The 17,709-nt window shown below is 41.1% G+C and overlaps 1 protein-coding gene across 5 annotated transcripts in view; it reads right to left on the minus strand.

The window, feature by feature from the left end:
- Positions 1 to 17,709, minus strand: part of MAPRE2 (microtubule associated protein RP/EB family member 2) — a 70,763-nt gene that overhangs the window by 33,951 nt on the left and 19,103 nt on the right. For 4 of the 5 annotated variants that reach the window (XM_054284722.1, XM_054284720.1, XM_054284719.1 and 1 more), the window contains exon 2: positions 2,635 to 2,762. The exons of the other annotated variant lie outside the window; for it this stretch is intronic. In XM_054284722.1, coding sequence (XP_054140697.1) covers positions 2,635 to 2,755 — 121 coding nt within the window. In that variant the 5' untranslated portion in view covers positions 2,756 to 2,762. The remainder of the gene's footprint in view (positions 1 to 2,634; positions 2,763 to 17,709) is intronic. 5 annotated transcript variants of the gene reach the window in all.

The raw sequence follows: 17,709 nt of genomic DNA on the forward strand, positions 1-17,709 counted from the left end.
CATATTTTATGGAAACAAGCATTAATCTGCATGAAAGCTGCCAATGGTTCAAGGGACATCAGCCAAGGAATGCCAGAACGAGTTAGACTGGCCATTCTCAAACTGCAGTCCATACCACGCTTGCTTGCTGGTGCTCTGCCTGCTCGTTGGCTCATCATTTGTGCTATTGTTCCCTTAGTATCTCTCTTAAAAGCTATGCTAGAAATAGGCTAAATAAAATATGTGTACATTTAATAAATTTCTTAAGAGTTGACACAGTAAACGATATTAAATGCAGAAAGATTCCCAAACCTGCTTGTCCATCTGTCTTCAATCACTACACATGGATGCTCTGCACATGAGAAATGGACTATGCAGTCTCAAATGGGAAGAGCCTATTAAGATTACTGTGTTCTAGTGTCTGCAAAAATCTATCAGTGTTTAGATTCACCAGTTCAGAGAGTAAAGTCCTCCTGAACACAGGAAGCACTGTGCTAGAATGCTTCTTTAGATAAGGAGCCCCTTCTGGATTGTAAAGCACATGAATGTAAAAACAGGAATGTGTAAGCATCAAGTTCGAGTACCAAACCAAATGGGGAAATTCAAATTAACAGCTTTCATTCATAAAGACAAGAATGTAGAAGCATCAGGTAGCAATAACAATCAATACAATCCAGGAAATTCTAAAGGAAGAAAAGATTTAATTTTATACAGAATGGATTAAGAGCTGCAATGAGTTGACCCTTTTTCAGTCCTTCCCTTGAGGTGTGTCCCAAAATCCTCCCTGTAGGTCACAGAAAAAGTTGTATAAGAAGCTGTGTAATGAAATGGGACAGTGGATTTGTGACAGTTCCCATGCTTTTCCCCTTCTTGCCCCACCCAGCTGAACTCTTTCTATCTCATCTTCTTACATAACTTTAACTCACTTTATTCTGCTTAGTCAATACTTTCTTCAATCATTTCTCTCCTGTTTTCAGAAACAGTTTTGGTGAAGTTTTTTATGTCTTGGTTGGTTTTTTGTTGGGTGGGTTTATTTGTGTAAGCGCACACACATTTAACTTGATTGAGAACTCACTTCAAAAGCTTCCTTTCAACTATTTATGAGCATTTAAATAGCTACATAGGAACAAGTCAATAACTTGTCTACTATGCTTCCTGTTTCAAACAATAGCAAACTTTGGGTATTTTAGGATGCAAACGTCCATTTCCTTCTATGTTTCTATCTCCTTCAGTGTGTGCATGCATGTATCTATCTGAATCTATCTATAGCTACTCCCTGTGAGAATTCTGTCTTTATATATACCGAAATAAAATACTTAGGCTAACTTCCTGACATGTAAATATAACAACAGCTAGAGATAACACTTCAATTTCAAGTTTAATAACAGTTAAAAAATTAATTTCCCATGGTCTAGGTGTTTAATTGTTCAGATTATATCAGTTGCTTACATTGCCTTTATCCTGCACTTTTTCAACCTCATTTTTATGGTTGTTGTGCAAGGCTGCAAGTATGGTACTCTACTTCTGCAGCTGAAAATTGGTTTTTTTTTTTTAATTTTGAAGGATAGGCTACGAGACAATCAGCCTGAAAGGGTTACTTGTATCTTTCAGGGAACATCTCTGAGACAGAAAATTTACCCAGAATGATAGGTAAAATCAAATATATGAATATAAGACCCCATTTATTTTTTTTTGTCTAGACCAAGAAATAGGTGAAGTCTGGTTATGTGGTTCCTCTTCCATGTGCTTTGAGCACTGTCTTCATAAGATAAGATATTACCTTCATAAGATATTTCCAGCATGTTAGTTGTCTGGAATTAGCAATCTAAGCTAGATCTCCTCCACCACAAACTCACTCCTCCTCCACCAAGCATCTTCAGATGTAAAAATCACAGTTGGAAATCAGAAAGAAATCATTCCCCAGGGGCATGTATATTCACAGTGAAACAGCAGCCTTTTTCTGTGTCATTTCTAGCCATCATCTAGTTACAGACCCTGTTGTTTAACACCCATCTTCTGGTTGCAACTCTGATTAACCAAAATGTCTGAAGTATTCAAACTATTACCCTTTTTTCAGGGCTCATTACCAAATATAACAGTAACTCAGATTTAAAGAGAAAGAGGCAGACTTTGAAAGCTCTAAAGCCCTCACAGCAACTAAAGCCTCATTTTCTCAAATCCATGTTTTTTCTTCAGTCTTTTTCTTGTGCTTTTTTCCTGCAAGCATCAGCAGGGATTTGAGAAACCTCTGGAAGGAAAAGGAGCTGGAGAATTTTGTTCATCTAGGGTGTTGGTTCTCTATTTATCTCTTCCTCAGTTATGTCCACTCTCCATTTGAAAAGATACCACCCCAGTGGCTTAAAACCACTAAAACTTATCACTGTATTCTTTGCTTGCTTGGCCAACCTTTTTATTACTTCTATGTATCTCCTGCTACATTTGTCCCATTCACCTCTGCCTTTGTTATGCTTTCCCAAGGTACCTTATCTTCCCATGATTAACACAAACGTAAAAATGCTTCCTGTGCACATACATTAGTCTCTTTTTTCAGAGTAACTGGTTTCTGTCAAAGTTAAAAGTTATCTATTTTCAACAAATCAGACTTTTAAAGTGGTTTTAAAGTAAACATTTATAGAGCATACTGTGCTTTCTTACCTGAACAGAGTTGTTCAACTTTTGTGTAGTTTAAAGCTAATATATCATTAACCCATGCAATGATGTCATGTCTGCTCATAGTCTCCTGGGTTATAGAGGTAGAGTACACGTTGACCGCCATTCCCCAACTAGGAAAAAAAGAGAGACAAAAAAGATTTTTGACATTTTGGTACTTGTTTTCTAAATACAACGAATATATGCTTCCAGTTCAAAAGAGGGAAAGAAAACTCAAAATCCTCTCTTTGTTTATTGAGAAAGGAGGGGTGATTTTTATTCTTTGATGATAAGAAACCTCCTCAATGTCCTCTTGGAACCTATGAACGTATTTCTCTGGCTGTCACTGTGAACTTAAAGAACATACAAACCTATGGTACTTTGCTTCATGCCAACAAAGTAGAAAAAAACCCAGACTCAGACCAAAAGATGCACAGACAGGATCAGAGACCCAAGATTTTGTCACATTGTGCTGCATCAATACAGTGATGCAACATCTGCCAGATTTTTGCCACTGCAGGATGATCAGGCTTCCTAAACCAACACTTAATTTTAGGTAACTTCTAAATGATGAAGTAGCTGTACTATTACTGATTTCTTACTGGGACAGGGCCCTTTTAGATCATTAATTCAGTTCCTAACAGTCACAGAGTGAATATCAAATAATCTCTGTTATCAGCGCACCAACATCTATCTTGAAAGCAACTGAGATTTGCACCCTCAGCTGTGTGGTTGGAAAACTGCCTTGGAGCCTGATTCTTCTCAAACATTAGGAACATTTCCTCTCAGCTTAAACCCATTTGTTCTTCTGCCAACATTATCCTCCAGCCCTAATTGCTTTTTCTTCCCCAGAGTGGATTTCCTAATGCTTTAGAGACAGCACTCAGTGTCTGTCCCAAAGCCCAGGTAGTCTAGATGAAACAAATCAATGTGAGTCTCTTATATCAAGTAAGACTTTGACTGACTGGCCATGCCAGCAGTACTCCTCAAACAGACAGTTTCAAGCAGTATTCAGATAACATTTCACTGAGACCTTGGTAAATGGCACTCTGTGCTTGAAGTTTTCACAGCTACATCCCCTTACATAGATTCTTCTAGTTAGCAAAGGTCCCTCCCTGGAAGCTGGCAATTCATAGTAGCTTTTATCATCTTCCCAGGTACACAGACCAGAAACACATACTACTGAACTTTGCTCCCTGTTAACTTACCCTAGTCACATCTTTCTGTTGCAAGATGTTGCAAAGAGAAAACATGAGCACACTCAAGTTTATCTCATCAGCAGTGTCAAAGAGCAGAATCAAGTTGATGGAGAGAGTAAGTAATGTTCCCGTGAGTAACGGACTGCAGAAAATCCACCAGAAGCAATCCAGGTGTGAAGTGTCTCAGAAATGACCAAAAAGTCAAAGTTGAATGATTATTCTTGGTTTGCTGAGGACTGCACACCTTTGTTTCTCGTGGCAATCTGCAGCTAACACTTATCTGTCTAGCTCTGTTGCCAGTCCTTCCATCTCAGCTTTGGACCTCAACTTTCTCAGTCAATGCAAGAGAGCAGGAGAGCAGGATGTCCTCTGTAGGATCCCAGGTCTGCATGGACTATTTTCATTGAGAATTTGCAGTGATGTAACCCTCTGAAGCCTGATAGACAATTCTATAAGGAGAAGACTGCAGATTAACTCCACCCATAGCTATGTGTGCTAACTAGGTGGGGCAACCGTAAAATGTGAAATGGGAAAAACCTACCAGCACAAAACTTGACTTGGTAACATGTAAGTGTATTAGTACATAACACAGAGAATAAATTTAAATACAAGATTACAAAGTTCATAATACAGGTAACTTTTTTTCTAGGAAACAAATCTCACAAACAGAAAGTTGTTCAAGTTGTTCCCATCTACTGACATTAAGACGCAAGGCATAAAATCCTCAAATTTGCTTTATAAGGAATTAAAGAAAAAAGAGAGTGAGAGAGAAAATAGGGTTGAAGAATTCATGCTCCAATAGTCAGGCATCCACTGCCTGGGTGCAGTGTTCATTCAGAACCAGGCTGCCTGCCTATCCACTGTGTACAGGCAGCTCTGGAGCACGGAGGGAATCAGCCTGTGCTCAGCCTGCTCCGTTCTTCCCGCGGGCTCACATGCAGCACAGCCAGCTGTGTGAACACAGCCCTGTATTCACTGGAAGAGTCAGCAAAGGTCGCTTTCTTGGCATGCACTAAGTGCTTGGACTGAATCGAGTGCTAGGAACAAAGTTTTAGAAACAGGGAGTGCCCTTTCACTCTTAAAACTACACCATAATGGCTAACCATAAAAGCTTAGCTTCAACATCAGGGTGGAAGGCACTGAGCAGGCAAACAACCCCTTTGATACTAATGGCATCTGAAGTTTGAAACACATGGGTTTTATTTTATTATTTTTAGCCTTTTTATATAGATAAAAAACTAACAGAAAGATAGTACCACTGTCACCATTAAACTAACATGTTAAATATTGTATGTAAGATCAGTTGAAATAACAGTTTAATAATGAATTTAATATTCACTTAGAATTATTAGTGAGCCTAATAATAAACTGACACTTCAATACAGAGGAGTCCACTGAATTCCACAGCAACTAAAGATATTTAGATGAGAACATCTGAAATAAAGCTACTCTGATCTGTAATTGCCACTACTTCAAGAACATTTTACTTGGCCTCTGAGACCATGCAGAGCTCAGAAAAACCATCATCTACCACCAGTGAAAAGGGAAAGTTCACTTTGTTAAAAAGATCAAGAAAATACACACACACAGAGAAAGGAAGTAGAACTTCCTTCATCACCTTTTTCCACAAAGAACTGCAAAGAGAAATACCCATCCTTCTGCAACCCACAGGGGAGCAAACAACATCCTCTGCTGCATTGCACGGGGTGGGGAATTCTACTGCAGGAAACTCTGAGTAAATGAATAACCTTGAGTTTTACAATGCTACCCTGAAGGATACCTGTAATACAACTTATGCTACATCTGTGAATTAATTATTATAGTCTAAGGGTCAAACAGAAGTTCAGACTATTTACTAGAGACGAGTTCAAGCGATTAGAGACAAGAGCTTCAGATTTGTACACAAGCATGCACAATGGTGTATGAGTACAGTTGTAAGCAAAGGCAAAATTAATCAGAATTTTTGTTAAAACACTCAATAACATGCCACTGCCATTCATTCTTAAGTGCTTTGTTAACATATCTGTGAATATTCCACAGCTGCTTCTCTTGAAAGAGTTCACCCTCTCTTTGCATCTCTTGTTCCCCACCCTCCTACTGGTTACGTTCTAAATAAACTCAGCTGGGAAAGGTTTCCTTTACAGTAAGCATGTTCTAATTTGGTGCTCAGATATACACATATCCTGTTTGCCACACAGAGAGACCTTAAACAAAACAAAAAAGAAGGAAAAAAAAAGAACAAGCAGATGTAGGTAGTGCAGCCACCATGCTCAGCAACAGTCAAGAACCTCTGTGCTCAACATCTACAGCTGGGCTGGGGTTTTCTGCAGGACTGAGTTCCTAAAGTGCTGAAGTACTCTGAAAAATGTGATCCATCTTCAAAACATATTAATAAACATGTGTAAGCTGATGCCAGAGAACAGCTGGAAAGGTGGAGACACACAGCCCATACTCTGAACAGCCAAGTAGCTAACAACTTGATTTTATGTTGTAATACACTTCTTCTTTCCAATAACATTATTTACATTTTCAACTTGTTAGGCTTTCACTTGTTTACACTGAAGGCTCTGAATCATAAGATTGCAATGAGGCTTACACAAGCCTGAAAACCAGTGTCTACCTGGTGTCTTCAGAATTCCATAGAGGTGCCTGGTGATTCCATAGCAACTGAAAGCAGACTGGAGGTAGCACATCACACCTCCCACTTCAGGAGGAACAGGGGGCACATCAAAAACCTCAGGCTGTTACAGTGCTGCCTAAGCACAAAGAACTCTCCCTTGTTTTACTTCAAGCCCTAAGAGAGTCTTCCCATATTAGTCTAGGCCATTTCAGAAAAACACTTTACACATGCACAACTACACACCACAGACATGAGTTCAGAGGATTAGACAGATGCTGAAAATCATGTACATGCTTAAGCAGTTTCCCCAGTTAGAAATACACTGGCTTGGCATGCCTGATGGTAAACATTACACCCAAAGTCTATTAATTTTTTAAGGCATTTTATGCAGCATTGGATATTGAGATATTGGGTATTTTCCACTGCCCTTGCTACAGATAACTGCAGTTGCTACAAGGTATTATCCAGCTGTTCTTAAGGACAGTTTTGCAAGAAGTACATTTACTTTATTTTTCCAGGGATAAACTAACAGTTGTTGACAGCAGAAGCTGTATCACAACAAACCAGTAATAATGACAAGACTAGAAGCATTACAGCACTGAATCTATTTGTAGTGTAAAAGCTCACCACACTTGCCATCATCTCTGAACCTGCAAGGCCTTCACATTTCTGCAGAATAGGAAAGGCAGGAAGGGACCACTGCAGTCCAACCTCCCTGCCCAAGCAGGGCCACCTAGAGCACATTACTCAGCATTGTGTCCAGATGGTTTTTGATTATCTCCAGAGGAGGAGACTCTACAATTTCTCTGGGGAATCTGTTTCAGTGCTCACTCACCCTTACAGTAAAGAATTTCTTCCTTGTGTGCAGGTGGAACCCCATGTGTTCCAATTTCTGCCACCGCCTCTCATTTAGTACAAATAGACATATTTGTATTAAATAGTAGTGCAAAGAGACGAACAGATATTAAGTTTTTAAATGCAGTGGAAAGTCTGTGTGACAGTACAGATGCACCTTCTGGAAGCTGGCACCTGATAAGATACTGCCAATAAAACAAAAGATCTCACACCAAAAATTACTAAAGCAGGAGGTAACAGCAGAAAGGCAAAGATGAAGCTGAATGAGACTGCTGCAGCTGCTGGTGAAAAGACTTTCTAGATTAAAGCTACTGCAAAAACAAAGAAATCCCTGAAGGAAGAAACCTGCCAGATTTGGTGGATAAATCCCTATACAAGGAAAATTCATCCTTTTATACCATCCTGAAATGACAACTGATTTGCAGCTGGACCTTGCCTGTTTCTTGAACACTCCCTGCACACAGCTGCAGCCACAGCCATTAGAGACCAGTTGTGCCCGAGGTTGTCTGTACAGAAAGGAGTCCTGCAGACAGAAAATCAACACAAAAAGCTCCTGTGCAGTGCTGACAACACTGTTCTTACTCTCCCCTCTTGACTTATGCTGTACTTCTGCAGCAAATACCGTGGCATCAGAGTGCTGCAACTGCAGTGATATTTGCAGCAAGCAACACAAAGGCTCTATCTAGCCAGAAACTGAATCAGAGACAAGATTAATCACAATGAGGTACTGCCATGGGAAAAAAAAAAAAAAAGAATAAAAGAATCCTGTGATTATAATACTGTGAGAAAGTCATGTTTTTAAATGCTGAATGTCAAATCTCTTTTGCACTGTTCCCATGTTACTAAATAGCCCTGCAATGCTAAATGCCATTTTACATTTACCACATGGATCTGACTTAACCTAAAATGATTTGTGAAGTACTCTACAAAGTCTAGACGAAACTGAGGCAATCCATGTACATTTTATGGCTTGAATATTGCTGGATTATCACTGAACACAGACAATAGCATATTTTCTATTGTTCTCATTGTACTTCCCTGTTTAAATGCAAGTGAAATCAGAGTAATAAGAGATATACTCTGACTGGATTAGGGCTTTTTTTTTTTTTTAATTAGAGGCTTCCTGCCAATGCTGGGATGTTCTGACCCATGTAAATGTTTATGATGGGTCTAAAGGACTGCTTTAGACCCAAATCTGAGTACCTTTTATAAAGGCTCCTGGTAATTCTGGTTTGGCTTTAGAAATGGCTTTAGAAAACTTACCACCCCCCAAAAAACTTATTTGTGAAGCAGAAAAATACTGATTCTTTTTCAGATACTCAGTTTCCTCAAATGTGAAAAACACAAGCAGAAGTATTCCAATAATATGCACAACTAGAGCCAAATCCTCTGATATGGCCTAATAACTAGCAATGCATTACACTGAATACTGCATAGCATTTAGAAATAGTTAGAAATTTATTCACTAACCAGTTATTAAACTGGGGTAGTTCACAAAAATGAAAAGAACAGTTTCAAATTCCAGGACAATTATTTAGTGCTTTGAAGATTTCAGGGCACCTAAAGGTCCCCCTGAGAAGGACAAACCACATTCACTGACTCACACCTGCCAGTCATGTTTGCATTCACTTGAATCTGCCAGTTGTATTGCCATACCATAAGACTTTATTTCTCCATCTACATTCTCACTTCTGCTGCCACTGAAACTGTGGCAATGAAACAGCAATGTCATGCCTCTACAGTAACAAAATTCCTTTTTTTTTCAGGGTTCACCTTCACCATCACAAGTACAATGCAACAGTAACACCTAACTAGGTAATATCTTCATTATGGCTGAAAGTATTTGCATGCTCTGAAAGGTTCCTTATCAATTTCTATGAGGAAACAAATGTTAATTAAAAAAAAAAAAGCATTCTTGACAAAGGACAGAGATTCAGAGATTCAAGAAAGGCAGACATCAATAGCTTTACACAAAATGGAAGCAATTCAGAGCCTCTAGCCACCACTATTTCCACTCAGGTATATTCATTCAGGTTAGAAATGAACCACAGCAGTGCACAGGACTCTCAAACCACACCTTAGAGCAGTTGAACAAAGCGACAGTAATGCTTTCTGCTGAACAGACAGGCACTATTTAACATGGTGTAAAGACACAAAAATTTCAGTACAGAAAGAATGTGACTACAAATTAAGAAGGCATTTTATTAATGATGAACAACAAAAATCCTTTGAGGTAGGCTGAATGAGAGGAACCTAACCGTGGCAAGGCTGCAATGCTAAAAAACTTCACTGCCTTTAGTTACAGTCACTACCCTCCCCCTGCCAAGGCTTTCAACTCTAAGATCTTAAACTTGAATTGCTGCTCTGATGCCCTGAAGTAAGATATTCAACCTGTCAAATTTTCACAATAGACACTGGCAACTAGTCTACCTTTCACAATAGACAAGAGGATTGTGAAGGGTAAAAAAATAAAAAAGGTTGATTCAAAGGAAAATAATTCTCAGACTTATACAATAAACTCAAGTCAATTAGAAACACCTAAATTTTAGAAAACTGAAGATGTCTATGACCATTTTGTAACTAGAAAACTTGTATAAAGCTGCTATGTAAACCAGCTTTTAATCTTCTATTAAACAAAGTCTCTATTCACCCAGACACTAGCAGGAATTTCAATTCTCCTTTTTTTCATTTTTTTCCCTTATGGATAATAACAGGTTACCAAGCAAACATGCAGACATTGCTAAAGGATTTCCAAGAGATCAAAAATGTGCCATAAAGCAAGGTAACATCAGTGCTGATCACTGAAGAAAGGATGCCTTGAGAGGCAGCCCATGCACGCAAACCTCAGTTCCTAGCCTAAGCAGTGAAAATAACAGGGGAACCACTTATTATTTTGCTCCCACGAGTTGATGGATGAGTAGTTTCACTTTCAGAGAGGAGATTTCTTCAGCAAATGCAGACTTAGGGGAAAATGAAGACAGCAGTGGAGGAGAGCTTGTCCCCACATCCACTGGCCCATGTGAGTGCAGCCTGTGAACTTCCAGGCGAAACACGGCAGACACAGCCACCCACCCCAGCAGCCCCCAAGGAACACCTGCCCGTGAGTGGGAAGGGCTAAGGACAGGCAGAAAGGCAGATTAGGAGCAGCAGCAGCAGCGCTGGGCACTGGGGCTGCAGGGCAGTGTGTCAGAGGAGAGCCCAGCAGGACAGCAGCCATGCTGCAGCAGCTCTGGCTGCTCCCGGCTCCTGCCATTTCCGCCTTTTAAGTCCAGAAAACGCTGCGGGCAGGCTTGGGAGTTTCAGCAGGGATGGGATCCAGCTAGAGACGATGAAGTCACCAAATGAATTTAGTTTTGACCTATCCGGGGTTTCGCTGCCCCCCTCCTCCTCTCTGGCATGTATACATTCCGAGGTGAAAGGCTAAAGTAACACGCTGATTTACTCCAAGCATAACCTCATGGCAAATGAGATTTTGTAATACTATACAGCCCTCCTGACAGGGGGCCTGAGCAGCCTCCAGCGCCTCACAAGCCTGCAGAGCCAGGCAAGAGAGGCAGTGAGTCAGCAGGAGACAGGCACTGAACATCCACGGCTTTCAGTACAGGACAAGTCTGGGAAAAAGAGAAAACAGGAGGATTCAACAAGGGGAAATGCAATGCCTTTCTCCTAATACACAGGTGCTGTTTTCTAACAAGAGACTGCAGTACACTTAAAAAACCCTGCTGTCCAAGGCAGGCAAAGCTAAGGAGCAGAGCACTCCCATGGGAAACCTCTGGCACCAGCTAAGGAGGGACTGCAGTACAGCTTTCCCACTCACAAATGATGCACTATGATACAGAGCACAAGGATTTGGTCAGGCATCAACTCTTCTCTCTCTCACATTAAAAACCAGCGCAGATACGCACTGATTTATGCATTGCAACATTTATTCTAACCTTAAAGTTAGAATAATACATATGTATATATAACATATATGTTAGAATCACAGGATATCACGAGTTGGAAAGTGCCCACCAAGGATCATTGAGTCCAACTCTCTATTCTTGCAGAAAACAAGGCCCTTTTTAAGTGGCCTCCTAAGGCCATGCTCACTTTGAAAGTTCCCGGAGTGATACCAAGTAAAGGACAAGAAACAGCACAGCAACCACTCATGCAGCCATGCCAGGACCTGTGGGCAAAGGTTCTGGAGCACAGCACAACAGAGCTGCTGAGGTTCCTGGAGTGAGCCAGCTCCACTCCATCCCTGAACAAGTCATCCTGGCAGGAAGGTGACGACACTCATCAGGGGTATAAGACAACACTTATTTTAAGCCCTGAAGCTGTAAACAAGCATGTGACAACAGATGAAGCAACAGGCAACCATGCTAGCTGCTTTCCCTGGTGCATCATTCTCTAAAACATGCCTGAGTATTTTTGTAATGAGAATATTAGGCTTTAGTATGGTTGCCCAGAGTTCTCACTGCTATCACAGCTCTGCTGCCATTTGGGAAAGGAGAAGCACCAGGCTTTCTGCTGGGAATGCAGAACCAAGCTCCAGACAACACCTGCGACACAAACCAGCTGAAAGTCCCCTGCCAGCACTGCCTCTGCAGAACACCGCACCAACTGACTGCAGAGCTTTTTACAAGGCTCTGAGGCTCTCTCCCTCTTCTCCCTCAACCACTGGTGAAAGCTAGACTAAAAGTAATAACAATGATAATAATAAATCTTGGAGTTCTGACATCTCCAATGTTGATGATATAGGCCCAAATAAATACCCCTGTCATTGGCTTATTACAAGCTCCCTACTCCCTACAAACATTTCTAATATTATACAGACTGCAAGTGTTAAGACTACCAGCCACAACACTTAAATTTGGTTTTGGATACCAAAGTAACTTGACCTTTTCCCTTGTTCTCATGAGTTAACACTATAACAGACAAAGAAGCACTCTTAAATTATTCTGGTGTCCAACATACTACTGGTAAATGACATATCTTAAGAATTAATCCTACCAAGTACTATCTAGAACAGGGCTGAACTTCTAAGCGCAATTGCTTAACTGCTAAATTAATTTTGGAGCAACTAAAACTAGAATTCACTAATCCTCCATGAAGTAAATTGCCCTGTAGGAACATTCTAGCTCAGCCATCTGTGATTTATGTAACATATTACTCTTGCTGTGTGCCAGTAACCACAGACTGATTTTACCATTGTTGCAGTACCAACATAATTGGTGTCTACCAGCAGCAAGTAAAGCTTCGCCAAAACTTCTTTTTTCAACCATGTTGGTCTTTGAAGATCTGTGAAACTGCAACATTTGGACAGATTTTAACTTTTAACATCTTCTGCCTATCTAAAGGGGGAAATCCCCAAAGCTTTGTTTTCTAAATAATGTTCTTTAGAAGGTGCTTACTTACTGCTTTGATGTAACTGTAATTGTAGAAACTGAACTACTTACAACACTCTTTATCTACACGCCCCAGTAAAGCCTTGCACCTTAAGCTAAGAGAAGCATAGATGTACTGTTTAATAGGATTTGGCCTCCTTTCATGGAATATCTTGAGGTTAATTCCTAAAGTGTATTGCTTCCAGCTGGCAAACAGTGACATTACCAAGTTCAACTCTCACAATAAACAAGGAAGAAAAAGTTTGTTGCTTGAATTGCCCTCAACTATATGTAAGTGCAGCTATGAAGGTACTCTGGGTTGCAATGTAGATATTTAATTGCTTCAACCCTCTCAGTGTTGCTGCAAGCCATGCAACAAGACAGTTCTGCACCACTCCCTGTGAAAGCACATCAAACTAAGCAGACATCTGACACAGTTTAAGAACTGTGCTCACAGTTAAAACATTTTCTGCAGATTAAACTTATCAATAATGCTAATATTTTCTGTGTGAAAAAAACTACAATCCCTTCAAAGCAGAGTGAGCAATTTATCAGCTGTTAACTTCCAGACATAATCTTCAATTGCAATGTACACAATTAATTTTATGATACAGCAAAACTATGCCTTTGCTCTGCTGTGTCTCTACAAAGTGGGTACTAAACTGCAGGAGTTGCTCTCAGTGATTCAGAGAACACAATATGAAATTATAAGAATATGAATTAATGTAGTGCTGCAGCAGCAGTATTGCTTTCACAAGAATTAAACTAGAAAACGTTTGATATTGATGAAGTCATACTGAGGCTGCATACACACATTTTTCTTTTCCATTTGAAACCTTTGATGACAAGGCTGATTTCGCCTTCCTGGAAGTAAAAAAGTTGCTTCCAGATGATATTGCTTTCATTTTTAAAGCGCGTGATTTTGTTATTTTGTTTTTTTAAGTCACGAGCTGTTTATGTTTATTAGAGCTACAGAATGGGATCATAAACTGACTCGGGTAGGCAGGGCACTCCAAAAGGATCTGCTCCAGCCTCCCAGTCACTGCAGAAACAGCCAGAGAAGGCTGCCATTTGTCTCAGTTTCAAACCTCTCCAAGGACAGACATTCCACAGCCCCTTTGGGTAACTTCTGCGGTTTGACCATCCTGGCTGTGTGAACATTTCTCCCAATATCCAAAGTACTTTGTACTGCTGCAGCTGCTGACAGCCATTGCCTCTCAACCTTTCTCTTTCTTCAAAGAACCTGGCTCCATCTGCTTTACACACAGTCTCCCACTAGACAGATAAGACTGCAGTGAGATCTTCCCCCCCTCCTGAGTCTGGCTCCTCCAGACTGACCAAACACAGGTGACAAGCTCCTGGTGTCCCTCTGGCACACTCACTTCAGCCTGTCATTGTCTCTCTCAAAGTGGAGAGGCCAAATCCAGACACGGTATGTGAGATGTGGTCTCAGAAGCACCAGAGGGGAAGAATCACTTCCCTGGAGCTGCTGGCTACATGCCTGCCAATGCAGCCCAGCATGGGCTTGGCCTTCGTCCCTGCAAGAGCGCACTGCTGACTCATGTTCATCTTGTTCACCAGCACCACCAGATCCATACTGTGCAACCCTTCAGGAACAACTGGGGGGTGTGCACAATGTGGTAGTGGAAAAAACCACCTCACCATATTAAAAATAGAGCTGCTTGAGAGACAAGGCAGTTCTACAGTACCCCTGTGGAACTCATTTCATACTTGGGAACCACAGATTAAAAACGTGCACTAGAGAGCCAAACCTCTGCAGGCAGAAATATGCAGAATAACAAAATGGTTTGGGTTGGAAGGGATCTTAATGATCATATAGTTCTAGCCCCTCTGCCACAGGCAGCAACACCTTCCATTAGACCAGGCTGCTCAAAGCCCCGTGCAATCTGGTCCTGAACATTTCCAGAAACGGGGCATCCACAACTTCTCTGAGCAACATGTTTCAGTGTCTCATCACCCCCAGTAAAGAATTTATTCTTAATACCTAGCCTAAACATACTCCCAGTTTGAAGCAATTGCCCCTTGTCTCACGACTACACACCCTTGTAAAAATTGCCTATCCAGCTCTCTTGCAAGCCCCCTTTAAGTACTGGAAGGTTGTTCTAAAGTCTCCCCAGAGCCTTCTCTTCTCCAGGCTGAATAATCCCAGGTGCCTCAGCCTGTCTTCATTGCGCATATATTAAGGGAAGTAAAAAAATAAAAAGATAATATTTCTTATGCCTCCTTGAATCTGACAACTAGCACAACATGAATGTGTTGACTGAAAACCATGTATTTATACCCTGACTTAGAATCTACATCATGTATAACTTTGAAACATTATTATGGGCAAACAGCAATACGGACCCCAAACAACTCAATTCAAAAAAATATAACAAACACCATTCTGCATAAGAAGGTTTCCAACTGAATGACTAATTACAACTGAATGCTGTCCTTTTGGGAAAATGTATCCTTCTATCCAACCAATTACCACTGCTTCCCTGTTCTCAGCACTCCTACACACCATGGTCTTTCTGTATACACAAGCTCCCGTGGGACTTTCATATCACTGGGCTATGTGTTCCACTTCCATACAAACAATTACTCATAGATTCTATAGTTATTTTAACAAGCTATGATTTGTGTAACACTGAATCTGTAAGTAAAACAAATGAGTATTCTACTTCAAATATTTCAGTGCTTCCTATTCATGATATTACTGGACCAGCTCCACAGAGATTAACCTTAAGAAGCGAAGCATAACAACTGTGTAAGATTTGCCTAAAATGAATTTTCACTCCCCCCAAATTGTTTAATACATATTGCCAGCAAGCCCTTCTGAGCATCAACAGTGCATTCCAGAGTGACGGGAAAGAATTTGCATTCATGTGCATCTCTGAATAATTACAGCTGCTTGGGTAGGAAATCTGTATGGTACTAAGGAACCCTGCTGTAGGGGGGGAAATTCACTGGAGTTGCTCCTAAAAGATAAAACTGAAGCACACAGATCTCAGCTAAGGGTTCCACTGACTCAGGGCTCCAAATTGCCAAGAAACATAATATTGAAAATTAAGCCTCTGAGACAATACAATGCAAGGTGGCCATATACAAGGCCAGAAGATCAACAGTACAACCTGCATGGCATATTTCTCTCCAGGCAGAATGATTTGGCACAGTTGTAGGATTTCCTACGGAAGCTACATCTTTAAGTCTCAATTCACTAATGAATGTTTACACTTCCTGTTTGGATAGCATAGCAAAAAACCAGATTTAACACAAAGGCACCCTTCTCTAATCATGGGGCTCTATGGGAAAAATGAAATTATTTCAGAGTGGCTAAACTGAGACATTTAACGGGCGTGCTTCCAGTATACAGACCCTTCTCTACAAAATATTTGATAACTTGGTATACCACTAGAAAACCAGACAAGCTTTTCTCAAAATATCACAGGCAAGATTTTAATCTTGAATTAAATATTTCATAGCACAAAACAGTAGAACTGTGCTAAAAAAAAAAAAAGAGAAAACAACACTATTTTTAAACCCCAAGAGTTAAATGCATGTTTAGTAAACGTTTACAGCTGATATTCCCTTTCCCCTCCCACCTAATTGTAATGAAACAATACGAAGAAGATGCTTTATCGGTGAGTCAGGCACCAGAGATCTGAGCAAGATCCAAACAGCTCCGCAGCGCAGCTCTCACCATCCGCAGCAGAAACACGGATGTTTTCCATTTACATTCCCCAGCACTGATCCTGGGAGCGCTGCTAGCTGGAGGCCAGGCTTCAGGGAGCGAGGAGGATGCGAGCAGCCAAACGCTGTCCCTGAGCAGCGCTGCTGCCTCTGCTGCTGCCACCGCGACACCATGGCCTTGGTGCCATCCCACCCCGTGGCTGCCGTGATTGAGAACAGATGTGGCGAGACCACTCGTTTTCAATTATCTAACAAAGGCTGAAAGTTGCACTTCCAAAGTGCATGAAAAGCTGGCACACTATTGATCTGCTTCCTTACCAAGCCTTGGCTATAATTAGCTTTGGGCATGAGGAAGGAGAGGAGACTGTCAGTCTAAACTAACCTCCTCACTAAACCCCAAAACCTCTGAAGATATTTTTAAAGAGTCACACATTCAAATGTAGACCTACCACACATTTTCTTTTCTTAGTGGCTCCCAAAACAAGCATTATATCACAAAGGGTTAGTCCAGGTATGCCCCCTGGAAGAACATTCCTGTGGTCCAGATGGGGTAACTGCATCTCCCTCAAACAAGCCAAAGAAATAGCTTTAATCAAGGTCGCTTGCTCCACAGCCCCACCTCCAAATCACCTTTCTTTCACAATGCGGCATATTTTTCAGTGCCTGTTTTCTAGGAAGACTAGATTGAAGACGCAAGGCAGAAGCCAAAATGCCTGTTTCTGAAAGTGCCAGCATCAGGTTCAGTTCTCGCATGTCCCAAACTTGCTCCTTTTTCTGTTCAAATGCCAAAAAAACATTGCTGTTGCTATGCAGCTCAACAAGGTAGTTAAAAAAAGCCCCACATCACACAACAAAACCCAGAACGCAGCCTCCCACCTACAGGATGTTTCTGAAACCCACGGAGGTTGGGTGCAAATTAGGCGTTCTCAGACCTTTATGGTGAGAGCACTTGGGTGTAAGCTGAGGATTTCATGCTCTCTGAAAATTACCTCAATGTCCTTACACAAACTGGGCTGTCTGCGGAGTGTTTTCTCCCCTCTCTCCCCAGTCCCCCAAAAGCCCCCTCTCTCTTAGCCCCTGATTTAAACAAATACCTCTAGCCCCCAAAGCACTGTGGAGGTATTATCCTGGAAGATTTAAATCCAGGTCAACAGAGATATCCCAATAATGCAGAGATATCCCAATAATGTAAGTTTCCAGCTACTGATGCAGTATTGAGCAGCATCATCCTCCTCACCCTCAGAGACTTTTACATGCACTCATACGTGATTCCCAGTTATCTTCAGACAGTTTCACCCTGTGCTTTTTGAGAGCTGGATCTGCCCAGCAGAAGATTCTCACC

Source organism: Melozone crissalis, unplaced genomic scaffold, assembly GCF_028551555.1.
Source record: "Melozone crissalis strain CALT ecotype California unplaced genomic scaffold, PUWL_Pcris_2 ptg000042l_1, whole genome shotgun sequence".
Classification (NCBI taxonomy): Eukaryota; Metazoa; Chordata; class Aves; order Passeriformes; family Passerellidae; genus Melozone; species Melozone crissalis.